Source organism: Bos grunniens, chromosome 15 (genome assembly GCF_055505025.1).
Source record: "Bos grunniens cultivar Pamir isolate PY7600 chromosome 15, Bosgru_T2T1.0, whole genome shotgun sequence".
In the NCBI taxonomy this organism is placed as follows: Eukaryota; Metazoa; Chordata; class Mammalia; order Artiodactyla; family Bovidae; genus Bos; species Bos grunniens.
In genome coordinates, this window is record NC_141179.1 from 59,267,167 (window position 1) to 59,282,999 (window position 15,833).

Consider the following 15,833-nt stretch of genomic DNA (forward strand, 5'->3'; position numbering starts at 1 on the left):
GTTTCTTCTTGAATAAGGAGTACTATATAGGCTTATAAGAAAAACAGTCCATATAACAAAAATATAAAACCTATGGATGTCTTTAATAGCAAATGTATAAGACACATATGAAGAAAATTCTAAACTTTGCTGAGGAACATACAAGACGGTATGAATATGGAAAGACTATTCTAGACAGAGAAGGTTTGACAGTAGGAAAATGTGAAGACACAACTGATTTACCTATTTTTAAAAGAATTTTACTTCCTTGGAATTAGAAAAATATTATTTCTCAGGGACAGGTAAGAACAGTTTAAAAACAAAGAATAATAAAGGAGGATTAGCACTGCTATTGGAGAAGGCAATGGCACCCCACTCCAGTACTCTTGCCTGGAAAATCCCATGGGCAGAGGAGCCTGGTAGGCTGCAGTCCACGGGGTCGTGAAGAGTCGGACACAACTGAGCCGCTTCCCTTTCACTTTTCACTCTCATGCATTGGAGAAGGAAATGGCAACCCACTCCAGTGTTCTTGCCTGGAGAATCCCAGGGATGGGGGAGCCTGATGGGCTGCCTGTCTACGGGGTCGCACAGAGTTGGACACGACTGAAGCGACTTAGCAGCAGCAGCAGCACTGCTATATGTAAAAAAAAAATTACAAACTATCAGTTATTAAAATAACAGTTATTAGCTCTAGGATAGACAAATAAGTAAAAAAATAAGAAATCCAATAAACAGAATTATCCATGACTACTTACTGTATGTAAATTAAAGGTGCCATAAAGATACTGCTACTGCTAAGTCACTTCAGTTGTGTCTGACTCTGTGTGACCCCATAGATGGCAGCCCACTAGGCTCCCCAGTCCCTGGGATTCTCCAGGCAAGAACACTGGAGTGGGTTGCCATTTCCTTTTCCAATGCAAGAAAGTGAAAAGTGAAAGTGAAGCCGCTCAGTTGTGTCCGACTCTTAGCGACCCCATGGACTGCAGCCTACCAGGCTCCTCTGCCCATGGGATTCTCCAGGCAAGAGTACTGGAGTGGGGTGCCATTGCCTTCTCTGAGATTGTGAATATATTAAACAAGAATGACTAAATCCTTGGAAAATAATTAAGTTAGAGTGGTTATCTTACATCAAAACAAATTTGGAATAAATGAAGTGAAAATTTAAAAAGATTATGGGTGAAAAGCCCTTTGAGGAATAATTCCAAAAGCAGGGAGAAAAAACAAAACAAAACAAATGAAATATTTTATTACATAAAACGTTAAAATTTCAGTATTAAAAAGGATACCTCAAAAAAAGTTAACAGTAAATGATAAACCTGAAGAATTTTGCAACATGTATCTTACAGGAAAGAGTTAATAACCTTTGATGATCTCACCTAGTCCTACAGCCTTAAAAATCACCTAAGTGTTACTAATTCTCAAATTTATCTTTGAGTTTAGGCTTCTCTCATAAACTCCAGATCCTTGGATCCAACTACTTACATGATGTCTCCACTTGGATATATCTTATACAAGTTTAAAATGATGCAAACTGAACTCCTAATCTTCTAACACCTCCACCCTGTAAGCCTGCTCCACCATCTCTTTTAAGGTGACTCAATTCTTTCAGCTGCTGAGTTCAGAAATCTTAATCATCCTTGACCTTTCTTTCTCTCACACCTCAAATACAATTTGTTACAATGTCCTGCTGACTCTACCTTCAAAATATAGTAGAATCTGACCACTTCTGACCAACTCCACTGCTACCAACATGGTCGAGCTACCATGTTCTTTTACGTGGGTTATTGCAGTGGTGTCTTAAAGAGTTTCAACCCTTGCCATATGACAATCTATTCTCAACACAGAAACCAGAGGGATCTTTTAAAATCATGACTAAGATATGCTACTTTTCTGCTTAGATCATGTTATGGTTCCCTGTTTCATTCAGAGTAAAAGCCTATGTCTGTAAAACAACCTGCTGCTGCTGCTGCTGCTAAGTCGCTTCAGTTGTGTCCGACTCTGTGCGACCCTATAGACTGCAGCCCACCAGGTTCCCCCGTCCCTAGGATTCTCCAGGCAAGAACACTGGAGTGGGTTGCCATTTCCTTCTCCAATGCATGAAAGTGAAAAGTGAAAGTGAAGTCGCTCAGCCGTGTCCGACTCTTAGCGACCCCATGGACTGCAGCCTACCAGGCTCCTCCATCCATGGTAATTTCCAGGCAAGAGTACTGGAGTGGGGTGCCATTGCCTTCTCCGGTAAAACGACCTACAAGGCTCTATATGACCTGCCTGTGTACTCTAATGTATCCTTACTATCAAATAAGAACACAGGAGAAGTTCAATAAATATTACTGAATGAATGAATATCTGTATCTTAAGCTCTTATAAATAAGTAACAATTTTTGCTATACAGACTATGAAAAAAAACATAACTGATCAAATGATGGCTAAGTCATTCACAGAAAACCTATCCTTAAATAGGTGAAAAAATTACTCAAGTATACTAGTAAAGGAAAATTGGAAAGATGATATTTATGACTATTAAACTGGCAATGAATCAATAAGTAATTAGCAAGGACAAAGAGGGAGGGAGAACCACAGATTTAAAAGGATTTACAGATACATCAACCAATGAAATGGGTTTTGTTTGGATACTGAAATAAAAAAGCTATTAAAAATTAATCTGCTCCCTCTTATGTTTTTATATATATATATGTATATCTGTGTATATATATATATATATCCCCGCCCCCGCTTCTCTCTCTTTCCTATTGGGAGTCTGATTTTATCTTCCAGGGGTCATTTCAAACATATTGTTATATTTTTCTAATGTATCTGCTATTATTCTATATTTATTAGAGTTTTCATTCTTTGTTATTGTTCTGCTTTTTTGTTGTTGTTTTTTCCCCTTTTCTTTCTTCTTTTTTTTTTTCCCCTGCACCCCATGTCTTGGGGGATCCTTGAGGATCAGATCCTCTGGCCTGATCTTTGGGACCAGAAATCAGGCCTGAGCCCATGGTGGAAATGCTGAGTCTGAACTGCTGGAGTAGCAGAGACCATCAGTCCCCAGGAATATTAATCAGAGTTAGATAATCCAGAGGTCCACATCTCAGCATTAAGATGGTCCTACCCAACTGCCTGTAAACTCCACTGCTGGAAACCTCAGACCAAACAACTAGTAAGACAGGAACATAGTCTCACTCATTAAAAAAAAAAAAAATGAAATAACACAAAAATATGTTACAGATGAAGGAGCAATGTAAAAAGCTATAAGACCAAAATAAGTAAAGAGGAAACTGGCAACCTATCTGAAAAAGAATTTAGAGTAATGATAGTAAAGAAGTTTCAAAATATAGAAAATAGAATGGAGAAAATACAAGAAACATTTAACAAAGACCTAGAAGAAACAAAGAATAAACAAATAGTGATGAACAGCACAATTACTGAAATTAAGAATACTGTAGAAGGAATCAATAAGAGAATAACTGAAGCAGAAGAACAGATAAGTGAGCTGGAAGATAGAATGATATAAATAAATGCTGAGGAGCAGAATAAAGAAAAAAGAATTAAAAGTATTGAGGACAGTCTCAGAAACCTCTGGGACAATATTAAACACACTAACATTTGAATTATAGGAGTCCCAGAAGAAGAAAAGAAAGGGTATGAGAAAATATTTGAGATTATAGTCAAAAACTTCCCTAACATGGGAACACCCAAACAGCCACCCAAGTACAGGAAGCCCAGAGAGTCTCTTACTGGATAAACTCAGAGAGACATACACCAAGATATATATTAATCAAGTTAACAAAAATTAAACACAAATAAAAAGTATTAAAAGCAGCAAGGGAAAAGCATAAAACAACATACAAATGAATGCCCATAAGGCTAACAGTTGATTTTTCAGCAGAAACTCTCATGCTAGAAGTGGCAGGATATATTTAAAGTGGTGAAAGAGAAAAAACTACAACCAAGATTACTCTACCCAGCAAGGATTTCATTCATATTTGATGGTGAAATCAAAAGCTTTACAGACAAAAGCTAAGAGAATCTGACACCACCAAGTCAGCTTTATAACAAATGATAAAGGAACTTCTCTAGGAAGAAACACAGGAGAAGAAAAAGACTCACAAAAATAAATCCTAAACAATTAAGAAAATGGATAGGAACATACATATTTATAACTACTTTAAGTGTAAATGGATTAAATGCCCCAACCAAAAGACAAAGACTGGCTGAATGGATACAGAAACAAGACTTAGGCATATGCTGCCTAAAAGAGACTCACTTCAGACCTAAGGGCACATACGACTAAAAGTCAGGGGATGGAAAAACATACTCCATGCAAACAGGAATCAAAAGAAAGCAGGGATAGCAATACTTACATCAGATAAAATAGACTTTAAAATAAAAACTGGTACAAGAAATAAGGAAAGATACTACATAATGATCAAAGGATCAATCCAAGAAGAAGATATAATAATTATAAATACTTATGCACCTAACATAGGTGCACCTCAATACATAAAGCAAATGCAAACAACCATAAAAGGGGAAATTGACAGCAACATGGTAATAGTAAGGGACTTTAACACCCCACTTACACCAATGGACAGATCATCCACACAGGAAAATTAATAAAGAAACACAGGCTTAAATCACACTATACCAGATGGACCTAATTGATATCTTTAAAACATTCACTCCAAAACAGCAAAATACACCTTTTTTGTCAAGTGCACAGGAACATTTTCCAGGATAGATCAATTCTATCAAATATTTAGAAAAGAACTAAAACACATAATTCTCAAACTATACCAAAAAATTACAGTGAGAGGAACACTCCCAAACTCATTCTATGGGGCCACCATCATCCTGAAACCAAAACCAGAAAGATATCTCTCTCTCTCTCACACACACACACACACACACACACACACACACACACACACACACACACACATATATACAGGCCAATATCAATGATGAACATAGATGCAGAAATCCTGGATGAAATATTAGTGAACAGAATCCAACAACACATTAAAAGGATCATACACCATGATTAAGAGGGTTTTTCCTAGGTATGCAAGGATTCTTCAATATATACAAATCAATGTGATATACCATATAAACACATTGAAAGACGAGAAACTCAACAGATATAGAAAAAATTTTTGACAAAATTCAATATCCATTTATGATAAAAATTCTCCAGAAGATGGGCATAGAAAGAACCATAAAAGCTCTATAGAAAAATGGGCATAGAAGGAACGTACCTCAGCATAATAAAGGCCATATATAACAAACCCACAGCAAACAATATTCTCAATGATGAAAAACTGAAAGCATTTCCTCTCAAATCAGGAACAAGACAGGAGAGCCCACTCTCACCACTATTATTCAATATAGTTTCAGGAAGTTCTAGCCACAGCAATCAGAGAGCAAAGAGAAATAAAAAGAATCCAAATCAAAAAGGAAGTAAACAAAAAAGAAGTAAACTCTCACTGTTTGCAGATGACATCATACTATACATAGAAAACCCTAACGATGCCTCCAGAAAACTACTAGAGCCAATCAATGATTTTAGCAAAGTTGTAGTATACAAATACACAGAAATCCCTGGCATTCCTATATACTAACAATGAAAAAAATAGAGAAATTAGGGAAATAATTCCATTCACCATTGCAACAAACAGAATATCTAGGAACAAATCTACCTAAGGAGACAAAAGACCTGTATACAAAAAACCCAAGACACTAATAGAAGAAATTAAAGATGACATAAAACAGACGGAGAGACATACCATGTTCTTGGATTAGAAGAATAAATGTTGTGAAAATGACTATTGTATCCAAAGCAATCTACATTCAACGCGACCTCTATCAAATTACCAGTGGCATTTCACAGAACTAGAACAAAAAATTCCAAAATTTGTATGGAAACACAAAAAAGACCCCGAACAGCTAAAGCAATCTTGAGAAAGAGAAATGGAGATGGAAAAATCAATCTGAGTTCAGACTACAGTTATTAAGACAGTATGGTATGGTCTTCAAAGCTACAGTCATCGAGACAGTATGGTATTGGCACAAAAACAGGACTACAGATCAATGGAACAAGACGAAAGCCCAGAAATAAACCCATACACCTATGAGCACCTTATCTTGGACAAAGGAGGCAAGAATACATAATGAAGAAAACAAGGCCTCTTCAATAAATGGTGCTGGGAAGACTGGACAGCTACATATAAAAGAATGAATTAGAACACTTCCTAATACCATACACACAAAAAACTCAAAATGAATTAAAGACCTAAATGTTAATGCAGAAACTATAAAACTTTTAGAAGAAAACATAGGCAAAACACTCTTTGACATAAATCACAGCAATATCCCCTTTGATTGACCCACCTCTGAAAGTAAAGGAAATAAAATCAATAATAAATAAATGGGACCTAATTAAATTGAAAACTTCTGCAAAGGAAAGATGAAAAGACAATCCTTAGAATGGGAGAAAATAACCGCAAATGAAACAACTGACAAAGAATTAATCTTCAAAATATATAAGCACCTTCTATAGAAAAACAAACAACTCAATCAAAAACTGGGAGGAAGACCTAAACAGACATTTCTCCAAAAAAGACACAGATGGCCAACAAGCAAACAAAAAGATGCTCAATACTGCTCATTATTACAAAAATGTAAACAAAAACTACAATGAGGTATTAGCTCACATCAGTCAGAATGCCCATCATCAAAAAATTTACAAACAATAAATGCTGGAGAAGGTGTGGAGAAAAGCAAAACCTTTTGCACTGTTGGTGGGAATGAAGACTGATACAGCCACTATGGAGAACAGTATGGAGATTCCTCAAAAAACTAGGAATAAAACTACTATTCGACCCAGCAATCCCATGACAGGGCAAATATCCTGAGAAAATCATAAATGAAAAAGACACATATACCCCAAAGTTCACTGCAGCACTATTGACAACAGCTAGGACATGGAAGCAACCTAGATGTCTATCAATGGATGAATGGATAAAGAAGCTGTGGTACATATATACAATGGAATATTATTCAGCCAGAAAAAGGAACACATCTGAGTCAATTCAAGTGAGGTGGATGAACCTACAACCTATCATACAGAGTGAAGTAAGTCAGAAAAAGAAAAACAAAGGTTGCATATCAGCAAATATATATGGAATCTAGAAAAATGGTACACATAAACATATTTGAAGGGCAGGAATAAAGACACAGATAAAGAGAACAGATTTGGGACACAGCAGGAGAAGGAGAGGGTGGGATGAATTGAGAGAATAGTATTTAAACACATACATTACCACATGTAAAACAGATAGCTAGTAGGAAGCTACTGTACAACACAGGGAGTTCAACCTGGTGCTCTGTGACAACCTAGAGGGGTGGTATGGGGTTGGGGGTGGCTCAAGAAACAGGGGACGTATGTATACTTATGACTGATTCATGCTCTTGTATAGCAGAAGTCAACACAATATTGTAAAGCAATTATCCTCAAATTAAAAATAAATTTTAAAAAGTTATAAGAAGAAACAATTTATGTTATTTGGCCATTGCTTCATGTTTTTAGAAATGTAAACATAAATTTCACTATTTATATTTTTTTAAATGGACTACTTCAATATTCTAAGATAAGAAAAATAAACATTTATTAGTGGACTTGTTTCAGTTCAGTCGCTCAGTTGTGTCCCAATCTTAGGGACCCCATGAATCGCAGCACGCCAGGCCTCCCTGTCCATCACCAAGTCCCGGAGTTCACTCAAACTCACGTCCATCGAGTCAGTGATACCATCCAGCCATCTCCTCCTCTGTCGTCCCCTCTTCCTCCTGCCCCCAATCCCTCCCAGCATCAGAGTCTTTTCCAATGAGTCAACTCTTCGCATGAGGTGGCCAAAGTACTGGAGTTTCAGCTTTAGCATCATTCCTTCCAAAGAACATCCAGGGCTGATCTCCTTTAGATTGGACTGGTTGGATCTCCTTGTAGTCCAAGGGACTCTCAAGAGTCTTCTCTCCAACACCACAGTTCAAAAGCATCAATTCTTCGGCGCTCAGCTTTCTTCACAGTCCAACTCTCACATCCATACATGACCACTGGAAAAACCATAGCCTTGACTAGACGGACCTTTCTTGGCAAAGTAATGTCTTTTCAATATGCTATCTAGGTTGGTCATAACTTTTCTTCAAGGAGTAAGCCTCTTTTAATTTCATGGCTGCAGTCACCATCTGCAGTGATTTTGGAGCCTGAAAATATAAAGTCTGACACTGTTTCCACTGTTTCCCCATCTATTTCCCATGAAGTGATGGGACCGGATGCCATGATCTTCATTTTCTGAATGTTGAGCTTTAAGCCAACTTTTTCACACTCCTCTTTCACTTTCATCAAGAGGCTTTTGAGTTCCTCTTCACTTTTTGCCATAAGGGTGGTGTCATCTGCATATCTGAGGTTATTGATATTTCTTCCAGCAGTCTTGATTCCAGCTTGTGCTTCTTCCAGCCCAGCGTTTCTCATGAGGTACTCTGCATATAAGTTAAATAAGCAGGGTGACAACATACAGCCTTGACGTACTCCTTTCCCTATTTGGAAAAGGAGTTTCCAAATCTGAATTTGGAATTTCCAGTCTATTGTTCCATGTCCAGTTCTAACTGTTGCTTCCTGACCTGCATATAGGTTTCCCAAGAGGCAGGTCAGGTGGTCTGGTATTCCCATCTCTTTCAGAATTTTCCAGTTGATCATGATCCACACAGTCAAAGGCTTTGGCATAGTCAATAAAGCAGAAATAGATGTTTTTCTGGAACTTTCTTGCTTTTTCCATGATCCAGCGGATGTTGGCAATTTGATCTCTGGTTCCTCTGCCTTTTCTAAAACCAGCTCGAACATCTGGAAGTTCATGGTTCATGTATTGCTGAAGCCTGGCTTGGAGAATTTTGAGCATTAATGTACTAGCGTGTGAGATGAGTACAATTGTGTGGTAGTTTGAGCATTCTTTGGCATTGCCTTTCTTTGGGATTGGAATGAAAACTGACCTTTTCTAGTCCTGTGGCCACTGCTGAGTTTTCCAAATTTGCTGGCATATTGAGTGCAGCACTTTCACAGCATTATCTTTCAGGATTCAAAATAGCTCAACTGGAATTCCATCACCTCCACTAGATTTGCTTACCCCTTCCCTATTATTTATCTTTGACTCTCTTTTCATAATGAATATAATATACATAATTCATGGAATGAAAAAAACATACTAAGCAAATAGTTAATCTATAAAATCACTTGAATATTAAAATAACAAAGAACAAAACATAATAAAAACAAAACCTATTTTCTAATACATTAAAAAAATCATAATTATAAAGGTAACATGACCTCAAATCTTTCCTTTTGAATGCTATGAAAAAGAATTAAGTCAAATAAAAGTTTTGTTTTACTGTTGACAAAAATAGTCTATGCAACTGCAATGTAAGTGAAATATAGATTTTTAAATAAGGGATAACGATCATCATATAGCAGGTGGTATTTCTTAATCATGGTGTTAAAACTCCATTTCCTCTCCAGCATCTTGAATGCATTATAAATTAGGAATCAAGGCCCCAAAGGCATGAGATAATCTGAAAAAAATATTAAGTTTTCTTTCTAAAGATCTCAACTAGGTCAGTTCTAATGATGATAATGCTTTATTAAGAGAAAAAGAATATACATACATCTGCAACTTGCCTGTCATCTTAACGTAAAGATGTAGTATAGGAAACCTGATAACTGAGACCAAGGTAATTCAGAGCAACCTGTCTATGGAATGCAAGTAAAAAATCTGGGCAAAATATAAAAAACATATGCTAGAAGGCACAGGAGAGCTAACAAGATTGTGAAGAATTATAGGCAAGTATCAGGAGGAAGTTGAAGGCTCAGGAGAGTAATCTCTGCATTTATAGCTATTTCTCCCTTGAGGTGATTTGCTGATGCTGGAGGAGGTGGCAGAAAAGCTTAGCAACACTGTTGAGAGCTTTGTTGGGAAAGCAAGAACGAATTTAAGGCCTACTATAGAGAGTTCTCTGTAAACCCTCCTTGAGTTGAGCTGGGACACAGCTAAACTGGAAAGGGCAAACTAGGAGTAGTCAGGCCCTTGCAGAAGCGGTAGTTCAGAAGTTTCAAATTATCTCAGGCTCTAAAATTGTACTGAAACAATTTTAGACTGCTAACCACACAAGGAGTCTGGAATAAGCAAATGCAAATCCTCATTGAGGAAGACATTATTATCAGAAGCCTTAAAGAATTTTATAAACAATTCTGAAAACACATGTGTGATGTACAAAAATTAGCATGCATTCAAGGCAAAGCACATGAAAGAAATCCAGCAGAAAGAGAACAGAAGCAGACCTAGAAGGTTCTAGGCTTGGGAATTCTCAGACACAGATTTCACCTACTATATTCAGTGAAAATTTTTGCAAAGAAATGGAAACTATAAAAAAGAATCAAATGGAAATTCCAAAACTGAAATATAAGTGAAATGGAGAACTTGATGGATTTAAGACCCATTTGACACAAATTTAAAGAGAAACTATAAAATACGTGAAAAGAAATTTCCAGGAAAAGAAAAAAAAATGAAAAGCAGAAGAAGGCAAAGGCATGGATAAGACAGTAAGGCAGTAACATGCAATATAACTGGAGCCTCAGAAGCAGAAAAGAGAACAAAAGTGGCAGAAGCAACATTTGAAGATACAATGGTTAAGAACTTTAAAAACTGATAAAAAACAGTACAGACACAAATTCAGAGTTCTGTGAACCTAGTAAGAGAAGTAGAAATAAAAGTACATTTAGGCACAATATAGCAAAACTACTAAGACCCAAAGACAAAGAAAAAACATTTTAGGAAGCCAGAAAAGAAGTCAGATTATATTCAAGGGAGCAACATTTAGAATGAAAGTTGGCTTCAAAAGCAAACATGAAAATCAGAAGATAATGAAACAATGTCTCTTTATCAAGTGTCTTTAACAAGTGCTTAAAGAAAAGAGTATCACATTGGAATTCTATACCCAGCAAAACAGTCTTCAAGAAACTTAAGACAAATACATTTTAAGATCTAATTGAGGTTATGAAATTTAAGATAGGGAGATTATCTTAGATTACCTGGTGGGCTCAATGTAATCATAGGAGCTTTTAAAAACAAAAACTTTCACTAACTGTAAGCAGGAGAGATAGGCAGAAGGAAAGCTAAGAGAGATTCAAAGCATGAGAATGACTTGCCTTTGTTGGCTAGGAGATGAAGTGATAAAGGTAGTCACATGCTAGAGAACAGAGTGAAATCGCTCAGTCATGTCTGACTCTTTGCCATCCCATGGACTGTAGCCTACAATGCTCCTCCGTCCATGGGATTTTCCAGGCAAGAGTGCTCGAGTGGGTTGCCATTTTCTTCTCTAGAGGATCTTCCCAACCAGGGATTGAACCTGGGTCTCCCGCATTGTAGGCAGATGCTTTACCATCTGAGCCACCAGGGAAGTCAGAGAACAGAGGTGACCTCTGAAAAAACGGAGTGTCTGTACAATGCCAGGTACTTGAGTAAGTTCCGACTTGCTCTGAATTTGATCTATCTGGCTAATAATCAACAAGAAAACAGACCTCAGCCCTACAGCCACACAGAACTGAATTCAGCTAACAATAGAAGCACATTCTCCCCCAGAATCTCCAAACAGGAGACCCAACTGGCTGACATCTTGATTTTTGCCTCTGAAACTTGAGGCAGAGTAACTAGCTGAGCCTGCTGGACTTCTGATCGTAAGAACTTTGAGATAATAAGCCAGTGTTATTTTAAATGGATATGTTTGTGTTAATTTCTTAGGGCAGCAATAGAAGACTGATATAAATGGAATAATCCAACAGTAATAGATGAGATTGTTAATAGTTCACCTCAGTATATGACAGAACATGAATTAAAAAATTAGTCAGTAAGAACATGATTTGAAGAACACAGCCGATTGACCTGACTTAATATATTCTTTAAAAACATAATTGAAACATTTATACCAACTCTATGCTGGCTTTAAAGAAGTCTTCACAAACCTCAAAGAATTAAAATCAGTAAAAATGAGTTTCAAATTTAAAAAGAATATGCATTAGTTTAGTGTTGCTGTTCTTACGCTGGGTTAAGGTGAAGATGAGACATAAAGATTTGTAAATGTAAAATCTCATAAATGTTTATATAAGAAAATTTTTGGAGCCTAACAGATCATTTTTTAAAGTTATTTATCCTCTGATCTAGGAAACTAATTCCTATGAAACTAGTACATAGTTTCATAGGAATTGTTAATACAGTAGTTTCCCCTTACCCCACGGGAGGAAACATTCCTAGACTCCTAGTGGATACCGGAAACCAGACAGCAATGCCTCATATATTTCCTATTTGTGTGTGTGTGTGTGTGTGCGCCTCTTCTTACCTGGAGAATCCCCTGGACAGAGAAGCCTGGCAGGCTGCAGTCCATAGGGTCGCACAGAGTCAGACACAACGGAAGTGACTTAGCACGCACACATGCATAAAGCGACTTACCATGAATGCTTGCCTACCTATCTAAGGTAAAGTATAATTTATAAATTAGGCAATAATTCTAAGAACATAATGTAATATAAGCTTGCAAATGTGGACTCTGTGTCAAAATATCTTATTGTACAAAGTTAATGCCTTTTCCAGGAGAAGGCAATGGCAACCCACTCCAGTACTCTTGCCTGGAAAATCCCATGGGTGGAGGAGCCTGGTAGGCTGCATGGGGTCGTGAAGAGTTGGACACTACTGAGCGACTTCACTTTCACTTTTCCTTTTCATGCATTGGAGAGGGAAATGGCAACCCACTCCAGTGTTCTTGCCTGGAGAATCCCAGGGATGGCGGAGCCTGGTGGGCTGCCGTCTATGGGGTCGCACAGAGTCGGACATGACTGAAGCGACTTAGCAGTAGCAGCAGCAATGCCTTTTCCATCTTAACATCACTTACGCATTCTGACAGTAATTTTTGCAATTTGAGGTCCAAGAGCAAAACTAACATGAATTTCTTCTTCCTTCTTCATGATTTCATGGATAGAATACCTGTTCTTCCCCCAAATTTTAGCACCTCACATGTGATTTATTTTTCTTTCCTAATTAGCCAAAAACTTTCATTTCTGCACTTAAAAGGGAGCTCTTAATGGAATCTCTATGGCCTTACTGAATTGCTAGCATCACTTCTGCACTTTGGGATTATTGAGTAAAATACAGGTTACTTAAAAACAAGCACTGCAATACTGTGTGTGACAGCTGATCTGATAACCAAGATGACTACTAAGTGACAAACAGAATATGATGGATAAAGAGATGGTTCATATCTTGGGCAGGACAGAGTAGGACCACATGAAATTTTATGATGATACTCAGAATGGTGTGCAATTTAAAACTGATGAAGTATTTATTTCTGAAAATGTCCACTGAACGTTTTTGGACTTCAGTTTACTGCAGGTAACTGAGATGGTGAAAAGTGAAACAGTAGAGAAGGGAGGACTACTGTATATGGTTCTCTGACATGCACTGTTCACCAATAATAGAACAATGGTTAAGTAAATGATTGTATAACAATTCTCACAGTTATTAAAAAAATGCTAGATTCTTTATATATGTACCCTAAAAATGATTAAAATGTAACAAAAAGCTTAAAAGTTAGATTATCTGATACAAATATCATACACACACTGTAAAGATAACCAAACTGTTAATAAGCATTTATCTCTAACCTAGCATAGAAGATTGAGGTTCTGGGAAAAGCTGAAGAGGGCATTCTGCTTCTATATTATCTGAATATTTTAAAACCAATATTTTAAAACTAACCAATTGTTAGTTTTTCAATTAAAATGCCCCATGCACACTTATGAAAGGAGAGATATTAAGTGATCTGCCAACAGAAAAACAGTAAATTCGACACTGTCAGTTGATCTTAAGAACATAAAAGATTGTTATTTATTACAGAACATAATATTCTTAATCATAATCTTCAGTCTTTAATACACGTAAAGTTTTAAAGAAGAGTGGAAATAAAATTATCTAATTAAAAACAGGTAAAATAACTTCACTGCTAGCATTATTTAGAACGTCAAGCATACTTCCCCTTACACCTTTGAAAGATACCAGTTAATTGAAATGATTCTGAAATTAATTCTCACAAAATAGCAAAACTACTAAAAAATTAACTGCTCTATTGATTGATATTACAAAGATTAATCTTTATAAATAGTGTTTACTTACTTAATGAAATAAAAGCTGTACTTACAACAAGGAGAAGAATGAACTGGTCCAAGTTGTGGGAAGGTCATAAGAATAGAAACTTCTGGTAGATTATTTTGCTTTGCAGGTTCACTAGTTTGATCAGCCCAAACCACCACTTTTTTCCTCTCGACCAAATGTTCAATTTCTTTGATGTCAGCCTCAAAAGTAGCATTTAACAGGCCAGATTCTTTTAAAGCACAGTATTGCTTTCTTAGGGCCGGAAGTAATGCATTCAATACTCTACATACAGAAGGTGACAAGAGAGAGATAAATACTAAATTTTAAATACAGTATTACAGATTTATGTAACATCCAAAGTATTTGTTGTTGTTCAGTCTCTTTGCTGCAGCATGAGCAAAGATGCCACTCTTTGCCATGAACTGCAGCATGCCAGGCTTCTCTGTCCTTCACTATCTCCCTGAGTATGCACAAACCTATGTTCATTGAGTCAGTGATGCCATCCAACCATCTCATACTCTGTCACCCTCTTTTCTTCTTGCCTCAGAATTTCCGAACATCAGGGTCTTTTCCAGTGAGTCAGCTCTTTGCATCAGTGGCCAAAGTACTGGAGCTCCAGCTTTAGCATCACTCCTTCCAATGAATATTCAGGGTTGACTTCCTTTAGGATTGACTGGTTTGATCTCTGTGTTGTTCAAGGGACTCTTAAGAGTCAACACCAGTTTGAAAGTGTCAATTTGCTGGTGCTCAGCCTTCTTTATGGTCCATCTCTTACATCCATACATGTATGTGTAATATGTTCTTAGTTGCTCAGTTGTGTCTGACTCTTTGCAACACCATGGACTGTAGCCCACCAGGCTCCTCTGTCCATGGGCATTTTCCAGGCAAGAATATTGCAGTGGGTTGTCATGCCCTCCTCCAGGGGATCTTCCCAACCCAGGAATCAAACAGGTCTCCTACATTGCAGGCAGATTCTTAACCATCTGAGCCACCAGGGAAGCCCAAGAATACTGGAGTGGGTAGCCTATCACTTCTCCAGGGCAATCTTCCTGACCCAGGAATTGAACCAGGGTCTCCTGCATTGCAGGTGGATTCTTTACCAGCTGAGCTACCAGGGTAGCCCCACATCCATACATGACTACTGGAAAAATCATAGCTTTGACTATACAGATCTTTGTTCGCACAGTGATGTTTCTGCTTTTTAATACACTGTCTAGGTTTGTCACAGCTGTTCTTCCAAGGAGCAGGTGTCTTTTAATTTTTTGGCTGCAGTCACCATCGACATTGATTTTGGAGCCCAAGAAAATGAAATCTGACACTTTTCCAACATTTTCCCCATCTATTTGCCATGCAGTGATAGGACCAAATGCCAAGATCTTAGTTTTCTGAATGTTGAGCTTTAAGCCAGGCTTTTTCACTCTCCTCTTTCACCTTCATCAAGAGGCTCTTTAGTTCGTCTTTACTTTCTGTCATTAAAGTGGCACCATCTGCATATCTGAGGTTGTTGACATTTCTCCCAGCAATCTTGATTCCAGATTGTGATTCAAAGTATTAGCAGATGATTAAAATGTTCCCTGTACATATCTTCCTTTAGAAATTTCAATCAAATACCTC

The 15,833-nt window shown here is 37.3% G+C and overlaps 1 protein-coding gene across 3 annotated transcripts in view; it reads right to left on the minus strand.

Annotated features, from left to right (window-relative positions):
• Positions 1 to 15,833, minus strand: part of KIF18A (kinesin family member 18A) — an 86,320-nt gene that overhangs the window by 26,690 nt on the left and 43,797 nt on the right. For 2 of the 3 annotated variants that reach the window (XM_086338565.1, XM_086338566.1), the window contains one exon: positions 14,266 to 14,501. In XM_086338565.1, the coding sequence (XP_086194691.1) occupies positions 14,266 to 14,501 (236 nt within the window). Of the gene's footprint in view, positions 1 to 64; positions 614 to 14,265; positions 14,502 to 15,833 lie in introns of those variants that run through there. The other variant, XM_086338567.1, reaches the window with a different exon arrangement.